The sequence below is a fragment of the Orcinus orca genome, chromosome 20 (genome assembly GCF_937001465.1).
Source record: "Orcinus orca chromosome 20, mOrcOrc1.1, whole genome shotgun sequence".
NCBI lineage: Eukaryota > Metazoa > Chordata > Mammalia > Artiodactyla > Delphinidae > Orcinus > Orcinus orca.
In genome coordinates, this window is record NC_064578.1 from 13,194,252 (window position 1) to 13,215,266 (window position 21,015).

At 41.6% G+C, this 21,015-nt stretch overlaps 3 protein-coding genes across 7 annotated transcripts in view; 1 reads left to right on the plus strand and 2 right to left on the minus strand.

The window, feature by feature from the left end:
- The window catches only part of AARS1 (alanyl-tRNA synthetase 1), a 26,801-nt gene extending 25,624 nt beyond the window's left edge, over positions 1-1,177 (minus strand). For 2 of the 3 annotated variants that reach the window (XM_033434649.2, XM_033434653.2), the window contains exon 1: positions 578-1,176. The gene's annotated coding sequence lies outside the window, so the exon portion shown is untranslated. Of the gene's footprint in view, positions 1-577 lie in introns of all 3 variants that reach the window. The other variant, XM_033434652.2, reaches the window with a different exon arrangement.
- On the plus strand, positions 1,107-20,974 carry DDX19B (DEAD-box helicase 19B). 3 transcript variants are annotated; one of them, XM_012534262.3, is made up of 12 exons: positions 1,107-1,197; positions 10,321-10,369; positions 11,256-11,309; positions 12,383-12,518; positions 12,800-12,892; positions 15,067-15,169; positions 15,736-15,850; positions 18,087-18,264; positions 18,632-18,869; positions 19,414-19,576; positions 20,040-20,231; positions 20,666-20,974. In XM_012534262.3, the coding sequence occupies exons 1-12, from the start codon at positions 1,126-1,128 to the stop codon at positions 20,725-20,727; spliced, it is 1,455 nt and encodes a 484-aa protein (XP_012389716.2). In that variant the 5' UTR covers positions 1,107-1,125; the 3' UTR covers positions 20,728-20,974. The 3 variants fall into 3 exon arrangements, with proteins under 3 accessions (XP_012389716.2, XP_004273303.1, XP_004273306.1); XM_004273255.4 differs by lacking the exon at positions 1,107-1,197 and adding an exon at positions 3,360-3,530; XM_004273258.4 differs by lacking the exons at positions 1,107-1,197; positions 10,321-10,369; positions 11,256-11,309 and adding an exon at positions 3,398-3,530.
- ST3GAL2 (ST3 beta-galactoside alpha-2,3-sialyltransferase 2) overlaps positions 18,869-21,015 on the minus strand; it is a 106,774-nt gene continuing 104,627 nt past the window's right edge. The window contains exon 8 of the transcript XR_007474447.1: positions 18,869-18,992. The gene's annotated coding sequence lies outside the window, so the exon portion shown is untranslated. The remainder of the gene's footprint in view (positions 18,993-21,015) is intronic.

The following is a 21,015-nucleotide window of genomic DNA, read 5'->3' on the forward strand; positions in this document are numbered from 1 at the left end:
TGCCTCACTAGGATCTTAAAATGCAGATCCCAATTTAGTAGGTCTGGAGCGAAGCCTGAGATTCTGAATTTCTAATAAGCTCCCACGTGTTATCTGTGCTATTACTGGGGGATCACACTTGGAGTAGCAGTGGACTAAACTAGAGAATGAGCTTCTTCACCTATTTGTTCAGAGGCAAAGAGTAAAAAGTTTGATCTGGGGTTCCCTGGTGGCGCAGTGGTTGAGAGTCCGCCTGCCGATGCAGGGGACACGGGTTCGTGCCCCGGGAAGATCCCACATGCTGCGGAGCGGCTGGGCCCGTGAGCCATGGCCGCTTAGCCTGCGCGTCCAGAGCCTGCGCGTCCAGAGCCTGCGCGTCCAGAGCCTGCGCTCCGCAACGGGAGAGGCCACAACAGTGAGAGGCCCAAGTACCACAAAAAAAAAAAAAGTTTTATCTACAGGGACTCCCTTGGCAGAACAGTGGTTAAGACTCCACATCCACTGCAGGGAGAACGGGTTCAGGGAACTAAGATCCCATGTGTTGCAGAGCCTGGCCAAAAAAAAAAAGATTAAAAATAAATTTAAAATAGGAACTTGCCTGGTGATCCAATGGTTAAGACTCCGCGCTTCCAATGCAGGGGGGTAGGGGTTCGATCCCTGGTCGAACTGGGATCCCACTTGCAGTGCAGTGCAGCCGAAAAATAAAATAAAATATTCATTAAAAAATAAATTAAAAATAAAAATGTTTGATCTGGGGGTCAGGGAGGGGGGATGTGCATTCCTCATCTATTTATTCACCAAGTGAATGTCTATTATGCGCTAGACCCTAGAGATCAAGATTAAGGAGAGCACTGCCCTGTCCTTATGGAGTTTCCAACCTAAGGCGGGAGCCTGACATTCAGCAAAAAACAACTCGGTTTAAAAAACTCAAGGCGGGGGGAGGGGGGGAAAAAAAAGCTCAATACCCAAAGGCTACCCCTGTTGAAACAGACCTAGCCTTTTTGCACCCAGGTACTTTGGTGCGCATGCGCCAGGCTTGCCGTTCCCCTTCTCTGATTGGCTGGCGGGACTGGCTTCTAAGCCTCAGCCAATGAGGCTCGGGCTGTGAGCGGCCGTTGGCGGTGGTAACCGCAATGCTGAGGGGCGATGGCTGGGGCTGCTAGCCCGTTCCGAGGTCGCGCCGTAGGGCGCTTTCCGCTCGCCCTGCCTGTGGGCGACGTGAGTATCTCTGAGGGTAGAAACAAGACCTTTTTCTCCACGTTCAGGGTTCTTCCCCGCCCCCACCCCGGGCTGGGACGGGAGGGAGGGACAGGAATAATAATAACTACGTATATTTAATCAAGCCTTCGCCAAGGGCCAGGCACTGGGCCGATGGCCCTTAACCTTGTGATGTCGTTGAATCCTCGAACCGTGAGATGAGTGCTTACCAGGAGTTCAGAGGAGACGGGCTGCCTAAGGTCACGTGGGAGTAAATGCAGGAGGCTGAATTCAAATCCAGGGGCTCTTATTCCCTTGATTCCTCTCCACAGCCCCACTTTGGGAACCAGTTTCCTTCTTACCAGGAGTCTCACATTGTGCAGGTGTTGGGGGTGGACACATAAAAGTCTAGAATCCTGGGGCTTATTTTTAAGTTTTTTTTTTCTTTTTAAATAGGAAAAGCTATACATACTAAAAGCATTTATGGGAAAGATAAGCACTAAAATTCAGGAGAGCTTCTGTCTCTTGGGATGGCAATGCAGGGGCTTCATTTGAATCTTAATTGTTTTATTTCTTAAGCCGTGAGGTGGGAATCTAGGTGTCTGTTTAGTATTCCCTTTCCTGTGTGTCTGAAATACAATTTTAAAAGGAAAACACACACATGGAAAAATTTTCAAAGGATTAGCTGTACACAATGAAAAGGAAGTCTCCTCCCACCCCAGACTTCTAGAGCCCCTCACTAGAAGCAGCCACTGATACCAGTTTTGTGGGTATCTTATACATTTTCTGTAGTATGTACAAGCATATATGAGTTTGTTTTGTTTGCACAAGTGGATCCTATTGTATACAGTTCTGCACCTTTAATGGCTTATTTTTAACCTCATTAAACATAAAAGTTCCTTAACCCCTTTTAGCCCTGTGATCAATATAATTTGGCAAGACATTCCCAGGGTTGCTTCTCACATGAGGAGATGTAGGTCATGGCCTGCCATAATGCGTATTTACCTTTTTCTTCTTGCACATCCTCACCTGTAGGGTCCAAAAAAATCTCCCCCAAATTAACCCTGTAAAGAGTGCGGGAGAAAAAGAATCATGGCAAGAAGAGGATTGTAGGAACTGCTTTACCCTTTCCCAAACATTTTTACTTATAGTCTACAAGTAAAATTCCCCATAGACCCCACTGTTAACTTGAAATTAATTTGTTGTAGTGGATTACTGGCAAAGTGAAGGAAGTGGGGATTCATTTCTCACTCAGGTTTCAGGGAAGTGCCCAGCTTCTTTCTAGTGAAGTAGCAAGGAGAGAGAAGCTTGTTTGATCCCAGTTAAGGGAAAGTGTCACACTTAATCCTTATTTTACCTCTTCTAAAAGCCATGTATACACACACACACACACACACACACACACACATATTTTTAATTCTCCCAGTCACAGAACCCTTACATAAGAGAGCTGGGATTCTAGCCAGGCAAGGCTAACTCTAAATGTTACACCAGAGTGGGGCGATCCCTCGAGTGAACTCATTTGCTCATAAGCTGCTCTGCACGGCCCTTTTCATGGACCTCCTATCAGCTTCATCCCTGGTTCTTGTCATCATCCCAGAAACTGTGTTTGGTTCCACAAACCTGCTTGCTTTTTGTCTGATTTTCTACCTGGAACACATTTCCCTAGCACCCACTCTGAGTATTTTTCAAGGTCAAATTCCTGTAAGTGATGTTGGCACATAGTCTGTGGGACAAATTTTTAACCAAACGGTGTTTGAGAGGGCTGATTCCCAACACCCTATCCAATACCTGGACATTTAAAATTACCAACCTGAAAAGCGAAGTTAAAAATCTCTTTCAAATTCATCTTGCTCACTATCCGTAACGGTTTTGTGTATTGGTATATTCAATCTATATGAGCATCTTCTATGCCACCGTGCTGAGAGAGAATGTGGCATCTCTCCCAGCACGGTGGCAATAGAGAGCAAAACGTGGTTTTGCTCTTTGGTTGGAGAGCCGGTTGACCTTAGGCACTTTAAGATACTACCTTAGTCTGTGGTTCTGGACGTTCGATAAGAAACCAAGAGCAATGAAGGGGTGAGGGCCTGAAGGCGACAAAAGTGCCAGTCCAAAGCGGGTGAGGGGCGGCCGGTCCGGCGCGGATTCTGACGTCACTGCGGCGCGCCGCTTCCGATCCCCAGCGCCTGAGCGAAAGAATTCCCCCCTCTTTGGGGCGGGAGTCTATCCAGATCGCGGATCGCGCCGCGCCAGCCGGCTAGTTTGCCGGCACCTGCGTCCCAGCCGTGCCTGCGACCATGGCCACCGACTCGTGGGCCCTGGCGGTGGACGAGCAGGAAGCGGCAGCCGAGTCGGTGAGTTGGCTTCAGCCGTAAAAGGGTCAGGGGGCCGTTTTGGCCGGGATCAGATGCCTGGGAAAAGACACTCCCTAGGTTGGTCTGGGCCAGGATGGGGTGCGCGTAGGGATGGAGCCTGGACCCTGAGCTGGCTTTGTTTACCCACCCGCCAGCCCCCGACAGATTACGTAAGCGCAGGTGAGCGCTCCCATAGCTAAAGAGCCCAGGCGCCCGCCTGTCTTCCTGGAGTCAGGACCCTGAATTGTAATAATCACCTATGCAGGTGTCATTTTCCACCTTCCGATTCTGAGCTGCTTGGGCTCAGGAACCATGGCTTATTCATTCATATTTGTGTGCTTCCTCAGCTTGCTCAGTGATGATGAATGACTGACTGTGTAGGCTTGGCAGTAAATCCTCTCGTGATCCGCTTAACTTTGTTCTGGGCCTGACACACAGTAAGCAAGATATGGGTTAAACGTTACTATGTGGAATTCATTTTTCCCGCCTAAACACTCGAGTTCTCATAGTGCTTTGAACCCGCTTTGTTGGTACTTATTTCTGTTAATTTCTCGAGAACAAGGACTTGGTCTTATTTTTTATAACTGATAAAAATGTTTCATATGCACATAGATAAAGGGTCAAATAGTTTCAGAAAGTGGTTCCCGCCAGTTTCTTCCTCCCCAAAGAAAACTGTTATTTCTCTTGACATTGATTTACGATACTGACCTCCTTGTTCCCTGAATAACATGCTTGCTTTGCTACTTGTTGAATTTTCCGGTTTAGGTGTTTATTGATTTTGACACTTTACTCCATCCTCCTTTCCCCACCACAAAAGCACACCTTCCCATTCCCCATCTTTCCATTATATTGTGATTTTAGTTAGATCAGTATTCTGTGCTTATATTATTAGTAACTCAGGAATACCTTTATTTCCTATACAACTTTTCCCTTGGAATTTGTAACTGCCGTTTTTTTTCTTTGTGTTTATCACCAATTCAACCCCAGCCTCTTTGCTAATTGTCTAAGTTTATCTCAGGATGTTCCCACACATCAAGTGATCTGTCAATTCCATTTCTGAGTCCCCCTGCGATGCAGGGGACATGGGTTCGTGCCCCGGTCCGGGAAGATCCCATATGCCGCGGAGCGGCTGGGCCCGTGAGCCATGGCCGCTGAGCCTGCGCGTCCGGAGCCTGTGCTCCGCAACGGAGAGGTCACAACAGTGAGAGGCCCGCGTACCGCAAAAAACAAACAAACAAAATAACTGTACTAGTTGCCCCAGTTCATTTTGGGGGCTGGAGGGGAACAGGGCAAATTTCCCTTTGCCCTCAATCTGGGGACTTCCTCCTCTTCTCTTGTATTGGATCCCTCCCTTTCTGTATCCCCTCTCTTCATCTTTCACGATTTGGTGGAGCCATTTATCAGCTTTCTGAAGGTGTATAGGAAGTAAATTTTTTAAGATACTGCCTTTCCGAAATTAGCTTATTTTGCCCTATAATTTGAACAATAGTGTTGCTGGGTGTAGAATTGTTAGTTGGAAATTATTTTCCTGCCAAACTTTAAAGACATTGTTGTATTGCCTTCTAGATTTCTGTATTTGTTGTTGAGATGTCTGAGACCATTCTGATTCCCGATGTGACCTCTTTTTCCCTTTCTAAGCTTGAAGAATCTTCTGTTTGTCTCCAGTATTCAGAAAATTCATGACGATGTTTCTTGATATGGGTCTATTTTCATTCATTTTACTAGGCACTGGGTGGGAACTTCAATCTGGAAAACTCTTGTCCTTGTGTTACGGGAAATTTTCTTGAAAAATTTCATTGTTGATTTCTTCCCCTTGGTTTTTCTTCATTTCCTCTTTCCAGACTCTTATCAGTTGAATGTTGGATCTCTTGGACTGCCTTTTAATTTTTTAAGTCAAGTTTGTTGTGATATAGTTTATATAAAGTAAAATTCACCCTTGTTAGTGCTACAGTTCTGTGAATTTTGACAGAGACATACAGTTGTGTAGCCACCATCACAATCAATATATAGAACGTTTCTACAACTCCAAAAAGTTCCCTCAAACTTTTTGCATTCACTTCCTTCTCCCCACCCATCTCTGACAGCTGCTGATTTGTTTTGTGTCATTTTAGTTCCACCTTTTCCAAAATGTGGTATAAATGGAATTATATAATATGTAGCCTTTTGAAAAATCTGACTTTCACTTAACATAATGCGTTTGTGATTCAGCCATGTTGTTGCATGGATCAGTAGTTTGTTCTTTTTTATTGCTGGGTAGTATTCCATGCATGGGTGTACCACAGCTTACTTAGTCTTCTGTTGATGAACATTTGTGTATTTTCTAGTTTTTGGCATTTATGAATAAAGCTATTATATACATTAGGATACAGGTTTTTGTATGGACTTATGTTTGCATTTTTCTTGGGTAAATACCTAATAGTGAGATTTGCTGGGTTATATGTTAAGTGTATGTTTAACTTTATAAGTTACAAACCGAACTGTTTTCTAAAGTGGCTGTACCATTTTGTAATACCACCAGCAATGGCTAAGAGCTCTAGTTGCTCCACATCCTCACCAGCACAGCATGGCCAGTTTTTTCCCTCCATTCTAATAGGTGTATAGTATGTCACTGAGGTTTTGTTTTTGTTTTTTTGGTTTTTTTTTTTTGTGGTACGCGGGCCTCTCACTGTTGTGGCCTCTCCCGTTGCGGAGCACAGGCTCCGGACGCACAGGCCCAGCGGCCATGGCTCAGGGGCCCAGCCGCTCTGCGGCATGTGGGATCTTCCCAGACGGGGGCACGAACCCGTGTCCCCTGCATTGGCGGGCAGACTCTCAACCACTGCGCCACCAGGGAAGCCCGTCACTGAGGTTTTAATTTACATTTCCCTAATGACTAATGATGTTGAGAGTCTTTTCATGTGCTTATTTGCCACCTGTATAACTTATTTGAAGTGGCTTTTCAAATCTTTTGCCCACTTAAAAATTTTGATTGTTTTCTTATTACTGAGTTGGGAGAATTCTTTATGTATTCTGGATACAAGTCCTTTATCAAATATGTCATTTGCATAAATATTCTCCCTGACTGGAGCTTGCCTTTTAATTTTCTTAACAGTACTTTTTTGAAGAGGAGACATTTTCAATTTTGGCTAATTCTAATTTGTCAATTTTCTCATGATTAGTTCTTTTTGTGTTCTCTCTAAGAAATATACCTTACCCAAGGCCTCAAAGCTTTTCACCTGTATTTTCATCTAGAAGATTTATGGCTTTAAATGTCACATTTATGTCTGTGATCCATTTTGAGTTAATTTTTTTATGTAATAGGAAGATTAGATCAACATTACCACAGTCAATTTTAAAACATTTTCATCACCTCAGAGAGAAACCTGTACCTGTCAGCAGTCACCCCTATTTCTCCTCAACCTCCCAGCCCAGCCCCTTGTAACCACTAATCTTTTTTCTGTCCCCTTAGATATGCCTATTCAGGACATTCCCTATAAATGGAATCATATAATATGTGCTCTTTGGTGGCTGGCTTCTTTCACTTAGCATGTTTTCATGGTTCATCCATGTGGTGACACGTATCAGTGCTTCATTCACTTTTATTGCCAAATGATATTCCATTGTATAGATACCACATTTTATTTATCTATTCATTGATGTCCATTGATGGGCATTTGAATTGTTTCTACTTTTTGACTATTATGAATAATGTTGCTGTGATCATTCATATGTACTTGATCATGTACAAGTTTTTGTGTGGACATTTTCAGTTCTCTTGGGTATCTATCTAAAAGTGGTATCACTGGATTATATAGTAACTGTGTTTAACTTTTGAGGAACTGCCATACTGTTTTCCAAAGTGACTGCATCATTGTATCATCTTTAAGTTTATTATTATTTTTTTGAGATTAGTATCATCTATGAGAGGCACTATTGTGTAGAAGTTAAGACCTAAGACTTTGTAGCCAGACAGACTTGGATTTGTATTCTGGGCCCAACACTTATAACCTTGGGCAAATTGCTTAACTTCTCTGTTCCTCAATTTCCACATCTATTAAATGGGGATAATCATAGTACCTACCTCACTGATTTATGGACATGCCTGAAATAAGTGCTATATAAGTGATTGTTATTATTATAGTTATTGTTATCTATAATTCATTTTCTTTGCAGGAATCTTGAATTACTTATCCATATTGTACAGATTAGTTGAACCTGGATAAGTTTTGTGAATTTACTTAATCTTGCACAGGTAAATTATAATAGATCCCAATATTCTAAAACTGAACAAATGAGTAAAGACAGCTCTTTCCTTCTGCCTTGTGGAACTCCCACTGAGGATCTCCACAGGAATTGTGTGATGTAGGTGACTCTGACATGTGCAGTGCAAGGTTACTGTGTTTTAAATATTCATCAAGCTCCATTTCTTATTCATTTTAGAAAAGAAAATATTAAATCCTATTTATGTTTATTTCCTCATTCCCCTGTGGTTCCTCTTTGTTCCCCTTGTTCCTTAGGAAATTTCAATTTAGAGAAGGGCAAAGGGAGTAGGAAACTCTAATGAGTAAGACTCTTAAGTCTCCTACTTCACCATTGTGCCTAAGGCATTCCTTATTCAGTATAACTGAATAACCATTTAATCTTCCTTCTTCTGTCTCAAGAATCCTTTCTCAAGTAGCTTTTGAATAAAATGCAGTGTGTAACTGTATAGATTCCAATTATTTTAACACATCTTAAAAGCGAAAATATTAACTAAAGGCCTTGAAAAAATGTAGATATTATAAGGCGGATGTTTTGGCTTTTTTGCCTTTTGGTTAATTTTTTGGATTGCAAAATAGTTTTGAATGAAGTTGCAAGAGAAATTGGTTTCTCCTTTTTGGTCCAAGTAAATGGAGCAAAGGAAGGAATCGGAACTAACTGGACTTTCAACGTAAGTTTCAGCGTTCAGTTCACTGACACTGCAGTAGGTGATGTGAACTTCACTGTCCTGGTGCTTTTGCTGTTTAGGCTTTGAGGTCCTTACAGCAAAGTGAGGGCTGAGTATGTTTTCAGAATCTGCTGGAACCTCTCCAGAATTCTGATACATTGTAATCAAAACAACATTTCTTGGTTTCATTTACATTGTTGCTATCAACTTTTTCTGTACGTTGCATTTTATTTATTTTAACGGTTTATTTACTCTGTTAGCTTCAATTTTAACAATATACCAACAAAAGAATAGGTTGTCCATTTATCACTGATTATTACAGTAAAGGATATTTCTAACTCACTTATACCTCAACCCTATCATTTATTTTAGGTAGCAGTTATCACCCTAGGAGTGAGTACTATTAACCCTGTTCTTGTAAATATTGCCAGTAAGTCAGTCTGTCTGTCTCTGTTTTTAACAGCCTTGAATATTAGGCTTAAACCATGTTCATTGGCAGGATGTGGAAGAGGAGTGCTTTAATGAAGACTAGAATATATTGAACGCCTACTATATATCATAACATGGTGCAGGTTGCCTCATTCATTATCTGTTAGTGTGCTCTCTGTCGTTCAGAATTACTGAAGGATTTTTACTGCTTCATAGTGATTTCCTTTTTTTTTTTTTGCCAATTCCCTGTCTTGCCAGTCTCTCCAGTGTGTTCCCCCGCCCCCTGCTTCCTCCTCCATCCACCCCAACAGCGAAGTAGACAGACACCAGAAACTCCCTTTTCAGTTTCCATCAATAGAAGTGAGGTTCCTCCATTCCCAGCTAACTACCCATTAAAACAGTTTTTTCATTCCTCCCTCCACTTTCCCCTTTATTGGACTTAGAGGAAGAGCAGAAATGAACCTCAAGACATAGAAAACCTGTGCAAGTGGTGCTTTAAGCAATAGCCATTTGATTGTGGTGGTGATTTTCATTCTTTTTCCCTTCTCTACATGGTATCTTAAGCCCCACTTAATATTTTATGATTAGAGCACCTGCTTTGGCTAGATCCAAAGGTCAACTAAAAATAAAAATATCCCCTGTCTTTAAGTTCTGTTCTTTTCTTTCTTTCTTTTTTTTTTTTTTTTTGGCTTTATTGAGGTATAATTGACAAATTTTCATACTAATAGGGGAGATAAGTCCTTCCAGGATATCCCTAACTTACAGTGTTTGATCAAAGTCCTAATAAATCTTTCTTTGAAATGTCTTTCCTTTATCCCTTCCTTTCTATTCCCACTTCATCCTGCTGGGTATTTTGATTACATAGTGTGCCATGATGCTCTAGGCTGTTCCCAATTTAAAATACCAGACATCTAGCACAAGGCAACCCGAATGTGAGGATGCATACTGGCGTGCTGTGGCCCTGTCACTCCAACATAGCCTGCAGCATGACTGATTCCCACCCACAGATGCTTTTCATTGCAGTCTTCCCGCCTCAGTGTTCTCTGAAGAATGACTGCATTTTCCAGTATGTCTCTAAATTTCCTCTTGTTTGAAAAATGAGTGTGACAACTTAAATGGTATTCTGTTGAGAGACTGAGAGAATCTGTGTAATCCGGGCATTAAGCAAACTCACAAATTATTATAATTCTTTCTAAGGATTGTAGTTAGGAAGTGTGGATTTTGAGCTGTTGTGTAACCAGTTTTTTTCCTCTGGTTTTGTGGGATATTTTGTTTATTCTCACTCTAACATTTAGTAAACAAAAGGAGCCCAGCAGAACAACCTAATGACTATGTCCTAACGAATAGGTCATGAGAGTGGTTCATTTCTTCCCAGCTTCACTGGGGGAGGCACTATTGATGCAAAATCTTTTAAGTGATTTTCCTGACCCTTTACCCCCCATGTTCTCCATTTAGTTCAGCAACTTGCATCTTAAGGAAGAGAAAATCAAACCAGATGCCAATGGTGAGTAACTAAATGCTAGTTTGAAAACAAAAATAATTTCCTTTAGTATTAATGTTTTAACATAACAACTGTCTGGAAAAAAATTATATGTGTACCAGACAGGGCGCCGGCAGATATTGGCAGTCATTTGACTTGGGAATCAACAAACGGGATTGTTTGGTGTTCTGCTTCATATAAGCATGAGGATGCCTAATTGGCTTATAAATTATAAAGTGTATTACTAACCATGAAAATATACTGCCAATGATTATTTGTTTTTTAAAATATTCCTCAATTTGAGATGAGATAGACAAAGTATGAACAACCTGAGGGTTAACCTATTGTAATTATTCTGAAATCGTAGCTACCAAAAACCTAAGATGTCCATTGAATTTTTGTTGATGTATTTAACATTATAGGGGAGAAATTGTAACACCTCACTCTGAATTATTTTTCTGTATGTTTTTACAGTACTACAACATTGAATATATGTTTCTATTAATCAACAATTTATATACAAAGAGTCTTAATGACACTATGGTGTTTGTATATTGACGAAATATGATTTGCATAGATATAGATATTCCTCTGTTGAGCATCAAGGTGGTTTTGGTCATTGCTAAAACCATCTTTCTGTAACATGAGAGAAATATTGATGGTGTGAGGGATTAATATTAGTTTTTGAGGTAAAGTGAGAGGACTTGGAAAGAACTGAAATATAAGCGACAGTTTTCATACCTTTGTTTATATAGGAACAATAAAATGTTTTTATCTGTGGCTTGGTTTCCTCATTTATTTTTTTGCTCCCCAGGCCTTTACATTTCTAGTGTCTCATAGAATTTGAATTGTCTCAGCTGTTGGGTATGGGATGTGATTTTGAATGACGGCCGCTTTGTGTCTGATAAAGGTGCTGTGGTCAAGACCAATGCTAATGCAGAGAAGTCAGATGAAGAAGAGAAAGGTAACTTAGCCTAGAGTTACATATACATGAAGTTCTACAGTCTAAGAGAATGGAATGTTATGAGGTTTCATTTTTACACCTTACTTGGCTGGACTTTAATGGGAGTCACAGTGCTAATAAAAGTTCAACATAGTCATTGGTAAAGGGATTCTAATTCTTTACATTTTAGAGAAATTTTACTTTGAACAACTGATAAACTTCAGCAGCAGCAGGAAATATTCCCTGAATGATTATCTTGTATTGGTCTTTAAAAGAAATTTTAACTTGCGTCACCATTTCCTAATAAAATTATATATATTTGTTGGTATTTTGACACATTTAATGAACAGCTTATCCAACATCAAGATACAGACTTTGTTAATTTGGTTTTTTTTCCATTGTTGTGATGTGTTTTTAAGCTCATAATTTTATTTTATTATTTTATTATTTTATTTATTTATTTTTGGCTACATCAGGTCTTTGTTGCTGTGCGTGGGCTTTCTCTAGTTGCAGCGAGTGGGGGCTACTCTTCGCTGTGGTGCGCGGGCTTCTCATTGTGGTGGCTTTTCTTGTCGCAGAGCATGGGCTCTAGGCACGCAAGCTTCAGTAGTTGTGGCACGTGGGCTCAGTAGTTGTGGCGCACGGGCTTAGTTGCTCCACAGCATGTGGGACCTTCCCTGACCAGGGATCGAACCTGTGTCCCCTGCATTGGCAGGCAGATGCTTAACCACTGCGCCACCAGGGAAGTCCCTTAAGCTCATAATTTTAAATTTATATTGAGTGTAAATTGGGGGGTAAATATTTGGGTTTGGATAGGAGAAATCAGTAACCTCAAGAAAGGATAGTTGTTAGGAATAGAGTTCTGGAGAAGAATATGAGGCCCCAACAGATGATACGAGTATCATAATTTTTCCCTTTAATAAAACTATTTTAAATGCATTTATAAATCAAAACTAAGCTATACCTTGAATTAGGAGCCCCAGTACAAATGCATGTTATTGCTTAAAATACCAATGGCAGCTGAATTCAGATGAGATCATCATGCTGGATTTCATGGACTTTTTAAAATCTTCACACTCTTTTTTTCCTGACAGAGGACAGAGCCGCCCAGTCCTTACTCAACAAGCTGATCAGAAGCAACCTTGTTGATAACACCAACCAAGTGGAAGTCCTGCAGCGGGATCCAAACTCCCCGCTCTACTCAGTGAAGTCCTTCGAGGAGCTTCGGCTGTGAGTATCTACTTTCTGTCTCTCCCCTTTGTGTTTAGATAGAAATCCTAGGCCTGTTACAAGTGTTTTTTCATCACTACAGAACATTTTTACTTAACACAAGTTTAATGAAAGAATTTAGCTGCTTTGGGCTAGTAAGTAAAATTTCTAGGTAATTTGTAAAAGCTTTAGCTGCACTCATACATTGTGTCCAGTTCACAATTCTAGTACTGTTAGCTAGATATGTGGCTTCTTTCCTTAACCAAAGAGACTGTGACTTTCATCTTTAACTGTTTTTCTAGGAAACCACAGCTTCTCCAGGGAGTCTACGCCATGGGCTTCAACCGTCCATCGAAGATACAGGAGAATGCATTGCCTTTAATGCTTGCTGAGCCGTACGTGTCCTAATGCAACTCTATCCCATTTTTAACCTCCCATGTTTTTTTTTTAACTTTTATTATTTTAAAAAACTATACTAGTAATTACATGCTCATTTTAGAAAAGTTAGAAAACAGTGAAAAATAAGAAAAAAGAAATAATTTGTAATCTCCCTCTCCCCTACACTATTAATATTTGGAGTAGAGACTTCTAGATGTTTTTCTATGTAAACTTGCATATGTATACTTTTTTCTTAAAGGAACCATATAAAATGTTTAAATTTTTTTTGATACGATAATTACATAATAATATTTCTATGTTGGTAAATACATTTATATCATTTATATACACCATGATTTCATTATATGGATAAGTAAAATATATGTGTCAAATGTAGAAGACAAAAACCAAACAGGGTTCTAGGAGACCAGAATAGTACAATTGCTAAGGTCATTTTCTGGTGCGGTGCTTCTTACTCTTTCACAGGTGTTTGAATCTCATAGGAATTTATTAAAATGCAGACTCTGATTTCAGTAAGTCTGAGGTGGGGACTGAGGTTCACCATTTCTAATAAGCTTCCCGGTGTTGCTGGTGTTGCTGGTGCTGCTGGTGTCAGACCACATTTTGAGGAACAAGGTTCTAGAGCATGAGGAACTTTTTATAAAAACTGATCCCTACATCACATATGATTATCTAAATTTGTACTGCATATAGTCCTAAATCCCCCTTTCCCTATTTGTCTGAAAATAGATACTTTAGGTCTGTGTTTTCTCAAAGTTTTTTTTGTCCTGTGTCATAATGTATTTTTCAAGATGGATAATGTCTTTTGAGCATACTTAAAAATGAATAAATTGAATGTTTATTAGATTGTCTCACATTTGCCACTTGTATTTATGGATCTTGATGCTTTCATAGATGCTCAGTGTTAGATTGTCAATGTTAGAAGAGATCTGAGAGAATTTTCTAGTACTTTTTCTTCATTAACATATTTATTGAGGGCTTGGTTTGTAACAGATACTATTCTAGGCACTTGGATACATTAGTGAACAAAGCAGACCAAAATCCTTGCTCACAAGGAGCTTACATTCTAGTTTGGAGTATAGATGATATATTTTTATTAAAAATAAATCAAATATATAGTCTGTTAAAAGATGATAGATTGTAAATATAATTAATGCCCCTGAATTGTACACTTAAAAATGGCAAATTTTATATTATCTATTTTACCACAATTTAAAATAATCATTAATGTAATATACCAAAATCATTGACTTGTATACTTTAAATGGATGAATTGTATGGTATATGAATTATATCTCAATAAAGGTCTTTTTTAAAAAGGTGATAAGTGCTAAGGAGAAAAATAGAGCATGATGGGGGGATTGGGAATACCAAGGACCTGACTGCAGTTTTACTCTCAATGTTTTATTATGGAAAAGTTGAAAGGATTTTATAGTGAATACCTATATATACCCACCTCCTAGATTCTTTCAGTGACATTTTACTGTGACTATTTACTATGCTTTATCATGTATCCATCTACCAGTACATCTTTTTTAAGGCTTTTCAAAGTAGGTTGCAATTTTAAATCAAGTAGTTAGGGTAGAATCTCATTAAATAGGTGATATCTGAGCAAAGACTTGAAGGAGAGGAGAGAGTTGGCATGTTATCATCTGGGGACAGTGGTACCAGGCACTGTATAGCCAATGCAGAAGCCCTCAGACAAGAGCATGGCTGGCATGTTTCCAGAGCAGCCCCGGGGCCGTTGTGGTGGAGTGGAGTGAGGAAGGGGGAGGGCAGTGGTGAGGTGGAGAACAGAGAGCTAGTGGGGAGCCACATCAGGTGCGACCTTGTACGGCATTAGAAGAATTTTAACTTTTGCTGTGAATGAAATCTGGAGTGATTGGAAGGTTTTTGAGTAGAAAAGTGACATGAGCTGACTCACATTTTAAAAGAATCACTCACTGCTATGTCAAGAATAGATAAAAGATAAGGAAGGAGTACTTCAAATCAAAACCATAAAATCTTCTATTTGTGAAGCTAGTGTATGTAACTTTACTACAGAATCCAAGGCCTCCTTCTGTAAATTAAGTTGGAATATTCATTCTTTAATTAAGCTTTATGCTTCATTTTTATTCACTGCAAGAATGCATGAGATTTATACTCCTAAACAGTTTGTTTTCTTGTGCAGCCCACAGAACTTAATAGCCCAGTCTCAGTCTGGTACTGGTAAAACAGCTGCCTTTGTGTTGGCCATGCTCAGCCAAGTAGAACCTGCAAACAGATACCCCCAGGTAAGGGCTTGGTGAATTTGGGTTTTCTAACTCATAGCTGGAAGGGAAATGCCATTTGATGGATTAAAAGCTGAGCTTTGTATTACTTTTCACATAAACTAGAACCCTGTAAGTTGAGCACAAACAGCATGGTTGATCTTCCAGTAATAACAAAAATCCTGTTCCCCTTTTGATGATTTGCCAGTCCTGGGATACTGCTGATAGGCTTGGCATCCTTAGTTGCAAGAAAAACCTCCTTAATCTACAACTATCATCCATTAGGATCTTCTGAGAACCTTCTGAGTAAGAGAAAAGGAAGCTTATCTCCAAATGGAATTTCAGATCCCTACTCACATGGGGCTTTTGGTACTCCAGTGGCCAATAGCTGTTCTCAACTGTCTTTACCCAGCCAGAGTTCTGACCCCCGAGAATTACAGCTTATGACTCTGCAGCTTAAAGAGTCAAATGGTGTGCCCTTTATATATTCTTTGCTTCAGCCTCAGCTGGAGGAATCATTAAGTTCTAATGGTAATACCCTGTTGCATAATAGTGTCTTGAATTCTCTCTCTGTATTCTTTCCCTACCAGTGTCTGTGCCTCTCCCCAACTTACGAGCTCGCTCTTCAAACGGGAAAAGTGATTGAGCAGATGGGCAAATTTTACCCTGAACTGAAGCTAGCTTATGCTGTTCGTGGCAATAAATGTGAGTATGAATATGTGATCCTTGTTAATTAAGCTAATTACTTTTTATTTTGAAAAATTTCAAAATGTATGCAGTTGAAATAATACAATGAACACATGTGCCTTCCACCTAGATTCGAAAAGTAAACATTTTGCCATATTTGCTTTACCTGTGTATGTGTCCGTATTTTTTTTTTTTTTTTGGTGAATCATTTGAAAGTAAATTGTAGACACCGTGGCTCTTTATTCCTAAGTACTTTAGTGTGCACTTCATAGTAAGAACATTCTGCAGCATATCCACAATATCCTTATCACAACCAAGAAAATAACACATTTTTAATAACTAACATCTAGTCCATTTCATTTCCCCCTAATTGTCCCAGAACTGTTTCTTTATGTCTTTTTTGTTGAACCAAGACTGAGTCAGTGTATATGCATTGCATTTGGTTGTTATATCTCTTTCTTTCAGTCTAGAATAGTCTCCTCACATCCCCTCCACTACGTTACATTTGACTTTTTGAGCAGACCAATTACTTAAAAAATAGCCTGATTTTTTTTTAATGTCATTGGAAGAGCAAAAGTGTTCTAGAATGTTCATGGCAATTAACCCTGGGAGATACTTTTATTATTCTTTTTTCTTTATCCATTCTGTCTACTTTTGCTTGTTTTACAACAAACTACAATATTTAAGTAATTATAAATTCGTTGGAATCTTGGTTGAGTCCTATGGATCTTTAACACAAACCTGTGACTTGATGACTGGCAGAAGTCCACTTGGTGTACATGTCCTAATGCCAACTTAAGTCAGTTCTTTTTTTTTTTAATTTGTTTATTTATTTGTTTTTGGCTGCATTGGGTCTTTGTTGCTGCGCACAGGCTTTCTCTAGTTGCAGCGAGCGGCGGCTACTCTTTGTTGCAGTGTGTGGGCTTCTCATTGCAGTGGCTTCTGTTGTTGCGGAGCACAGGCTATAGGCACGGGGGCTTCAGTAGTTGTGGCTCGTGGGCTCTAGAGCACAGGCTCATTAGTTGTGGCACACGGGCTTAGTTGCTCCACGGCATGTGGGATCTTCCCAGACCAGGGCTCAAACCCATGTCCCCTGCATTTGCAGGAAGACTCTTAACCACTGCGCCACCAGGGAAGTCCTCTTATGTCAGTTCTGAAGAGAAAAGTAAATATGACAATAAAACTTAGTGGAAAATCTAAGTCTAGATTAGATGTCTTAAGACATCTAAAATATTGCTGTTTGTATCTGAGTTAGAATGACAGAGGATTCTGAGTGTTTGTGGAGGGCAGTAATCGGTTGTTAACTGAAGTAAAAAGGAGCATTTGTTAGCTTTAAATTGACTCAACATTCGTGTTAAGGCAAAATTTTCTCTGTGACTTTTTTAAAATATTTATTTGGTTGCACTGGATCTTACTTACGGCTCACAGCCTCCTTAGTTGCGGCACATAGGATCCTTAGTTGTGGCATGTGAACTCTTAGTTGCGGCATGCATGTGGGATATAGTTTCCTGACCAGGGATTGAACCTGGGTCCCCTGCATTGGGTGCGTGGAGTCTTAACCACTGCACCATCAGGGAAGTCCCTTGGCTGTGACTTCTATGGGAGCTTGTATGTATTTGGTTAAGGTTATACTGTAATTAAAGGACTAAAAATTGAATCAGTAAGTACCATCTAACCCAAAATGAGCCAAATTCTCAATCTCAGGCTGCACAGGGCCAAGAATGTGCCATGCTGTGCCAGGCCTAGTCTGGGGAAGCACTCTAAGAGAGGCAGTTTGTTTCTTGGAAAAGACAAAACCTTTCATAATGAATCTTATTTACTGACCTGGGAAAGGGGCACGTAAAGGCAACTGACTCATTTGACATAGATGCTGGGAGAACTGAGAGGCAAAGTATACTGGAGTGAGAACTTTGAAAAAGTCTACTTGTGAGGAAATGCAAACCCAGGCAAGGGAGAATGATGTTGACAGAAGAAATAAAGATAAGAAATCCTTGAAAGAGGATTGATGATTATAGAGAATGTAAAAGAATACCATTTCCATCTCATTGTTTATACTCTTACCAAATCTTTTCAGCATTACTGTTTTGTGTGTGTATGTCCATTAAATACTGTAGTGCTATCCTAACCTTTCCTTAAAATATTAATGCAAACATCAAAACAATTGCTTTAAAATACATCATAGCTTTAGAACTGCTCAGAGAGTAGAGCTGGCTTTGCCATGGAAGTACCCACAGAACACATCTTGTCTCCACAGTGGAAAGAGGTCAGAAGATCAGTGAGCACATTGTCATTGGCACCCCTGGGACCGTTCTGGACTGGTGCTCCAAGCTCAAGTTCATTGACCCCAAGAAGATCAAGGTGTTTGTTCTGGATGAGGCTGACGTGATGATAGCTACTCAGGGCCACCAAGATCAGAGCATCCGCATCCAGAGGTAGGAACTCCTGAGCCAGGAGGAACTTCTCGGCCTCCTGATCTGCAGCATCGTCTCCTTTTACTTCACCCTCGTCTTGCCCCTGCCAGTTCTTTACTCTGCAGCTTTCAGAGGCGTTTGTTTGGTGGGCCATTTCCATGTCGCACTGACCATACCCCCAGCCTGGGTTGAGGAAGGAGACTTAGGGACTCTACCACCAGCTGTCCCTGCCCCACGTCTGCTCCTCCCTCCTCCCTGCAGTGCTCCTCCCTGCTTTGCCACCTTCCTGGGGACGCAGGTCATCCAAGCCTGGGGAGGCTGTGCTTCTGTTCCTTGCAGTGAAACACTGGGTCGGGGTCATGTCAAACACCTGGGCCTTCCCTTGCAGGATGCTTCCCAGGAACTGCCAGATGCTGCTTTTCTCTGCCACCTTCGAAGACTCTGTCTGGAAATTTGCCCAGAAAGTGGTTCCAGACCCAAACATCATCAAACTGAAGCGCGAGGAGGAGACACTGGACACCATCAAGCAGTATTACGTCCTGTGCAATAGCAGAGATGAGAAGTTCCAGGCCCTGTGTAATATCTACGGGGCCATCACCATTGCTCAAGCCATGATCTTCTGTCATGTGAGTAGCAGCGGCAGCAGGAGGCCGCCTGCGGGGGAGGAGCTCCACTGGAGGGTGTGGCCCTGCGCCCTCCCTCTCAGCCAGCTCCACTTTGTGCTGGGGGACCAGGTTCCTTCCCTGTGGCTGGAAAGGAAATGAATCACCTCCATCTGCCTCAGGACATATTCTCACAGGTTGTAATGAGTTGTAAGGGGAAGACTGAAGATCTAAACCTTCTTTGGTCCCACTTCTTAGACATAACTTGGGAAAAAAACCTCCAAATAACATCCAGGAAAATAATTTTAAAGTTTTAATAATATAGGGTATTTAGGAATGAAGACCTTTGGCTCAAACCAGTCTTTATAGATAAACACTAAGATCATTGAAGGAATTTGTCCAAAAAAAATCACATGGCTAAAAAATATTCAGAAACTTTAAGCCTAACCTGCTGACTGAACTCAGTAGAGCCTTCATATATATTAATGGCAACAAGCCACTTTTCTGCAGGTGTCTTCATTTGTTTTTTTACAGGTATCTTCGCTTAAAACAATTCTTTTTACTCCAGACCCGCAAAACAGCTAGTTGGCTGGCAGCAGAGCTCTCAAAAGAAGGCCACCAGGTGGCTCTGCTGAGTGGTGAAATGGTGGTGGAGCAGAGGGCTGCAGTGATTGAGCGCTTCCGAGAGGGCAAAGAGAAGGTTCTGGTCACCACCAACGTGTGTGCCCGCGGTGAGCAGAGATTGTGTCCTGGTCTGCAGGCTCGGGGTAGCGGGAGAGATCCTCGTCTGTGGGACACTCCGGTGGTTTGTGGGAGATCCTGTTTTCTAGAAGAGCCTGTTTGTATTCCCTCAGCAGAGGAGAACTTTCACAGAAGCCAGGAGTCCTGACTTGGTGGCTTAGAAGGGCACCTGCTCTTCTTGGGGCCCCCAGTGAGGCTTTAGCTGCTTCTCCAGATACTGGTATCCAGCAGAGGCTCTCTGGAGCCTGATGGCTGATTTCATAATTTGGTCAGCACCTGCCACAGTTCTGTTTTCTCCCTCTGGCTTCTGCTACCTGCCCCTTTGTCTGAATCCCAGAGCTGGCCCATCCCAGACTGTTCCTTCCACCTGAGGTTGGCGTGTGTAGGCCTGACTGTGGACGACAGTGATTTCTGTCTCCCATGCTTACTCCTGTCCAACTCTCCTTCATGCAGGTATCGATGTGGAACAGGTGTCTGTCGTCATCAACTTTGACCTTCCCGTGGACAAGGATGGGAACCCGGACAACGAGACCTACCTGCACCGGATCGGGCGCACTGGCCGCTTTGGCAAGAGGGGCCTGGCCGTGAACATGGTGGACAGCAAGCACAGCATGAACATCCTGAACAGAATCCAGGAGCATTTCAGTGAGTCCCTGGGAGTGTCCCCTGCTGGGCCCTTACCTTACAGGGGCAAGTCTGGGCGGGAGGGGAGGGTGAAGGGTAGGTTTTCCTGTGGCCCCGAGAGAGGCCTTTGTCTCTGTCCCATTCCCCTCCTTCCCTACAATGTGGAAGTTCTCAAAGAGCACACCTGGAGAGCTCAGGGCTCAGGGACTTGAATGACAGTCCCCCCCGGCCAGGCTGAGGGGCCTGGGCCTCTGGCTGTTGCTGTCCATGTCCCTTGCTCAGTCACTGGAAGCCTTTGGGGTTCAGTGAAGGATCTCTGTGGCCAGAGGCACAGCACGTTCCTAGGCAGCAGAGACCTGTGTTTCCTCCCTCTCTGCTGTGCTGTCCCTTCCCTGAGTGTGTGTCTCTGTAACCCCATGTTGGTCTCTCTTTGAATTCTCTTTTCTTTCCTCCAGATAAGAAAATAGAAAGACTGGACACAGATGACTTGGACGAGATTGAGAAAATAGCCAACTGAGAAGCTCCTGCAGTCACTGGTGCCACCCTTGGTGCTCTCCCTGCACGGGACACTAGTGCTTTCATGGCACAGGCCTCAACAGTCAACACAAAGATGAAGGCACGAGTAGAGAGAAACTACCTACCTCATTTTAAATTACGTTTGGACTTGACAAAAATTGTACAAGTGATGGGGGAAGGTAGAAAAAAATTGTTTACACAACTTTTGAAGATTACGCATGAATACATAGAAATTTACCTTTTGGAAATTCTGTCTTTTTTTTGGCCAGCGTTTTCCCACATCATTACG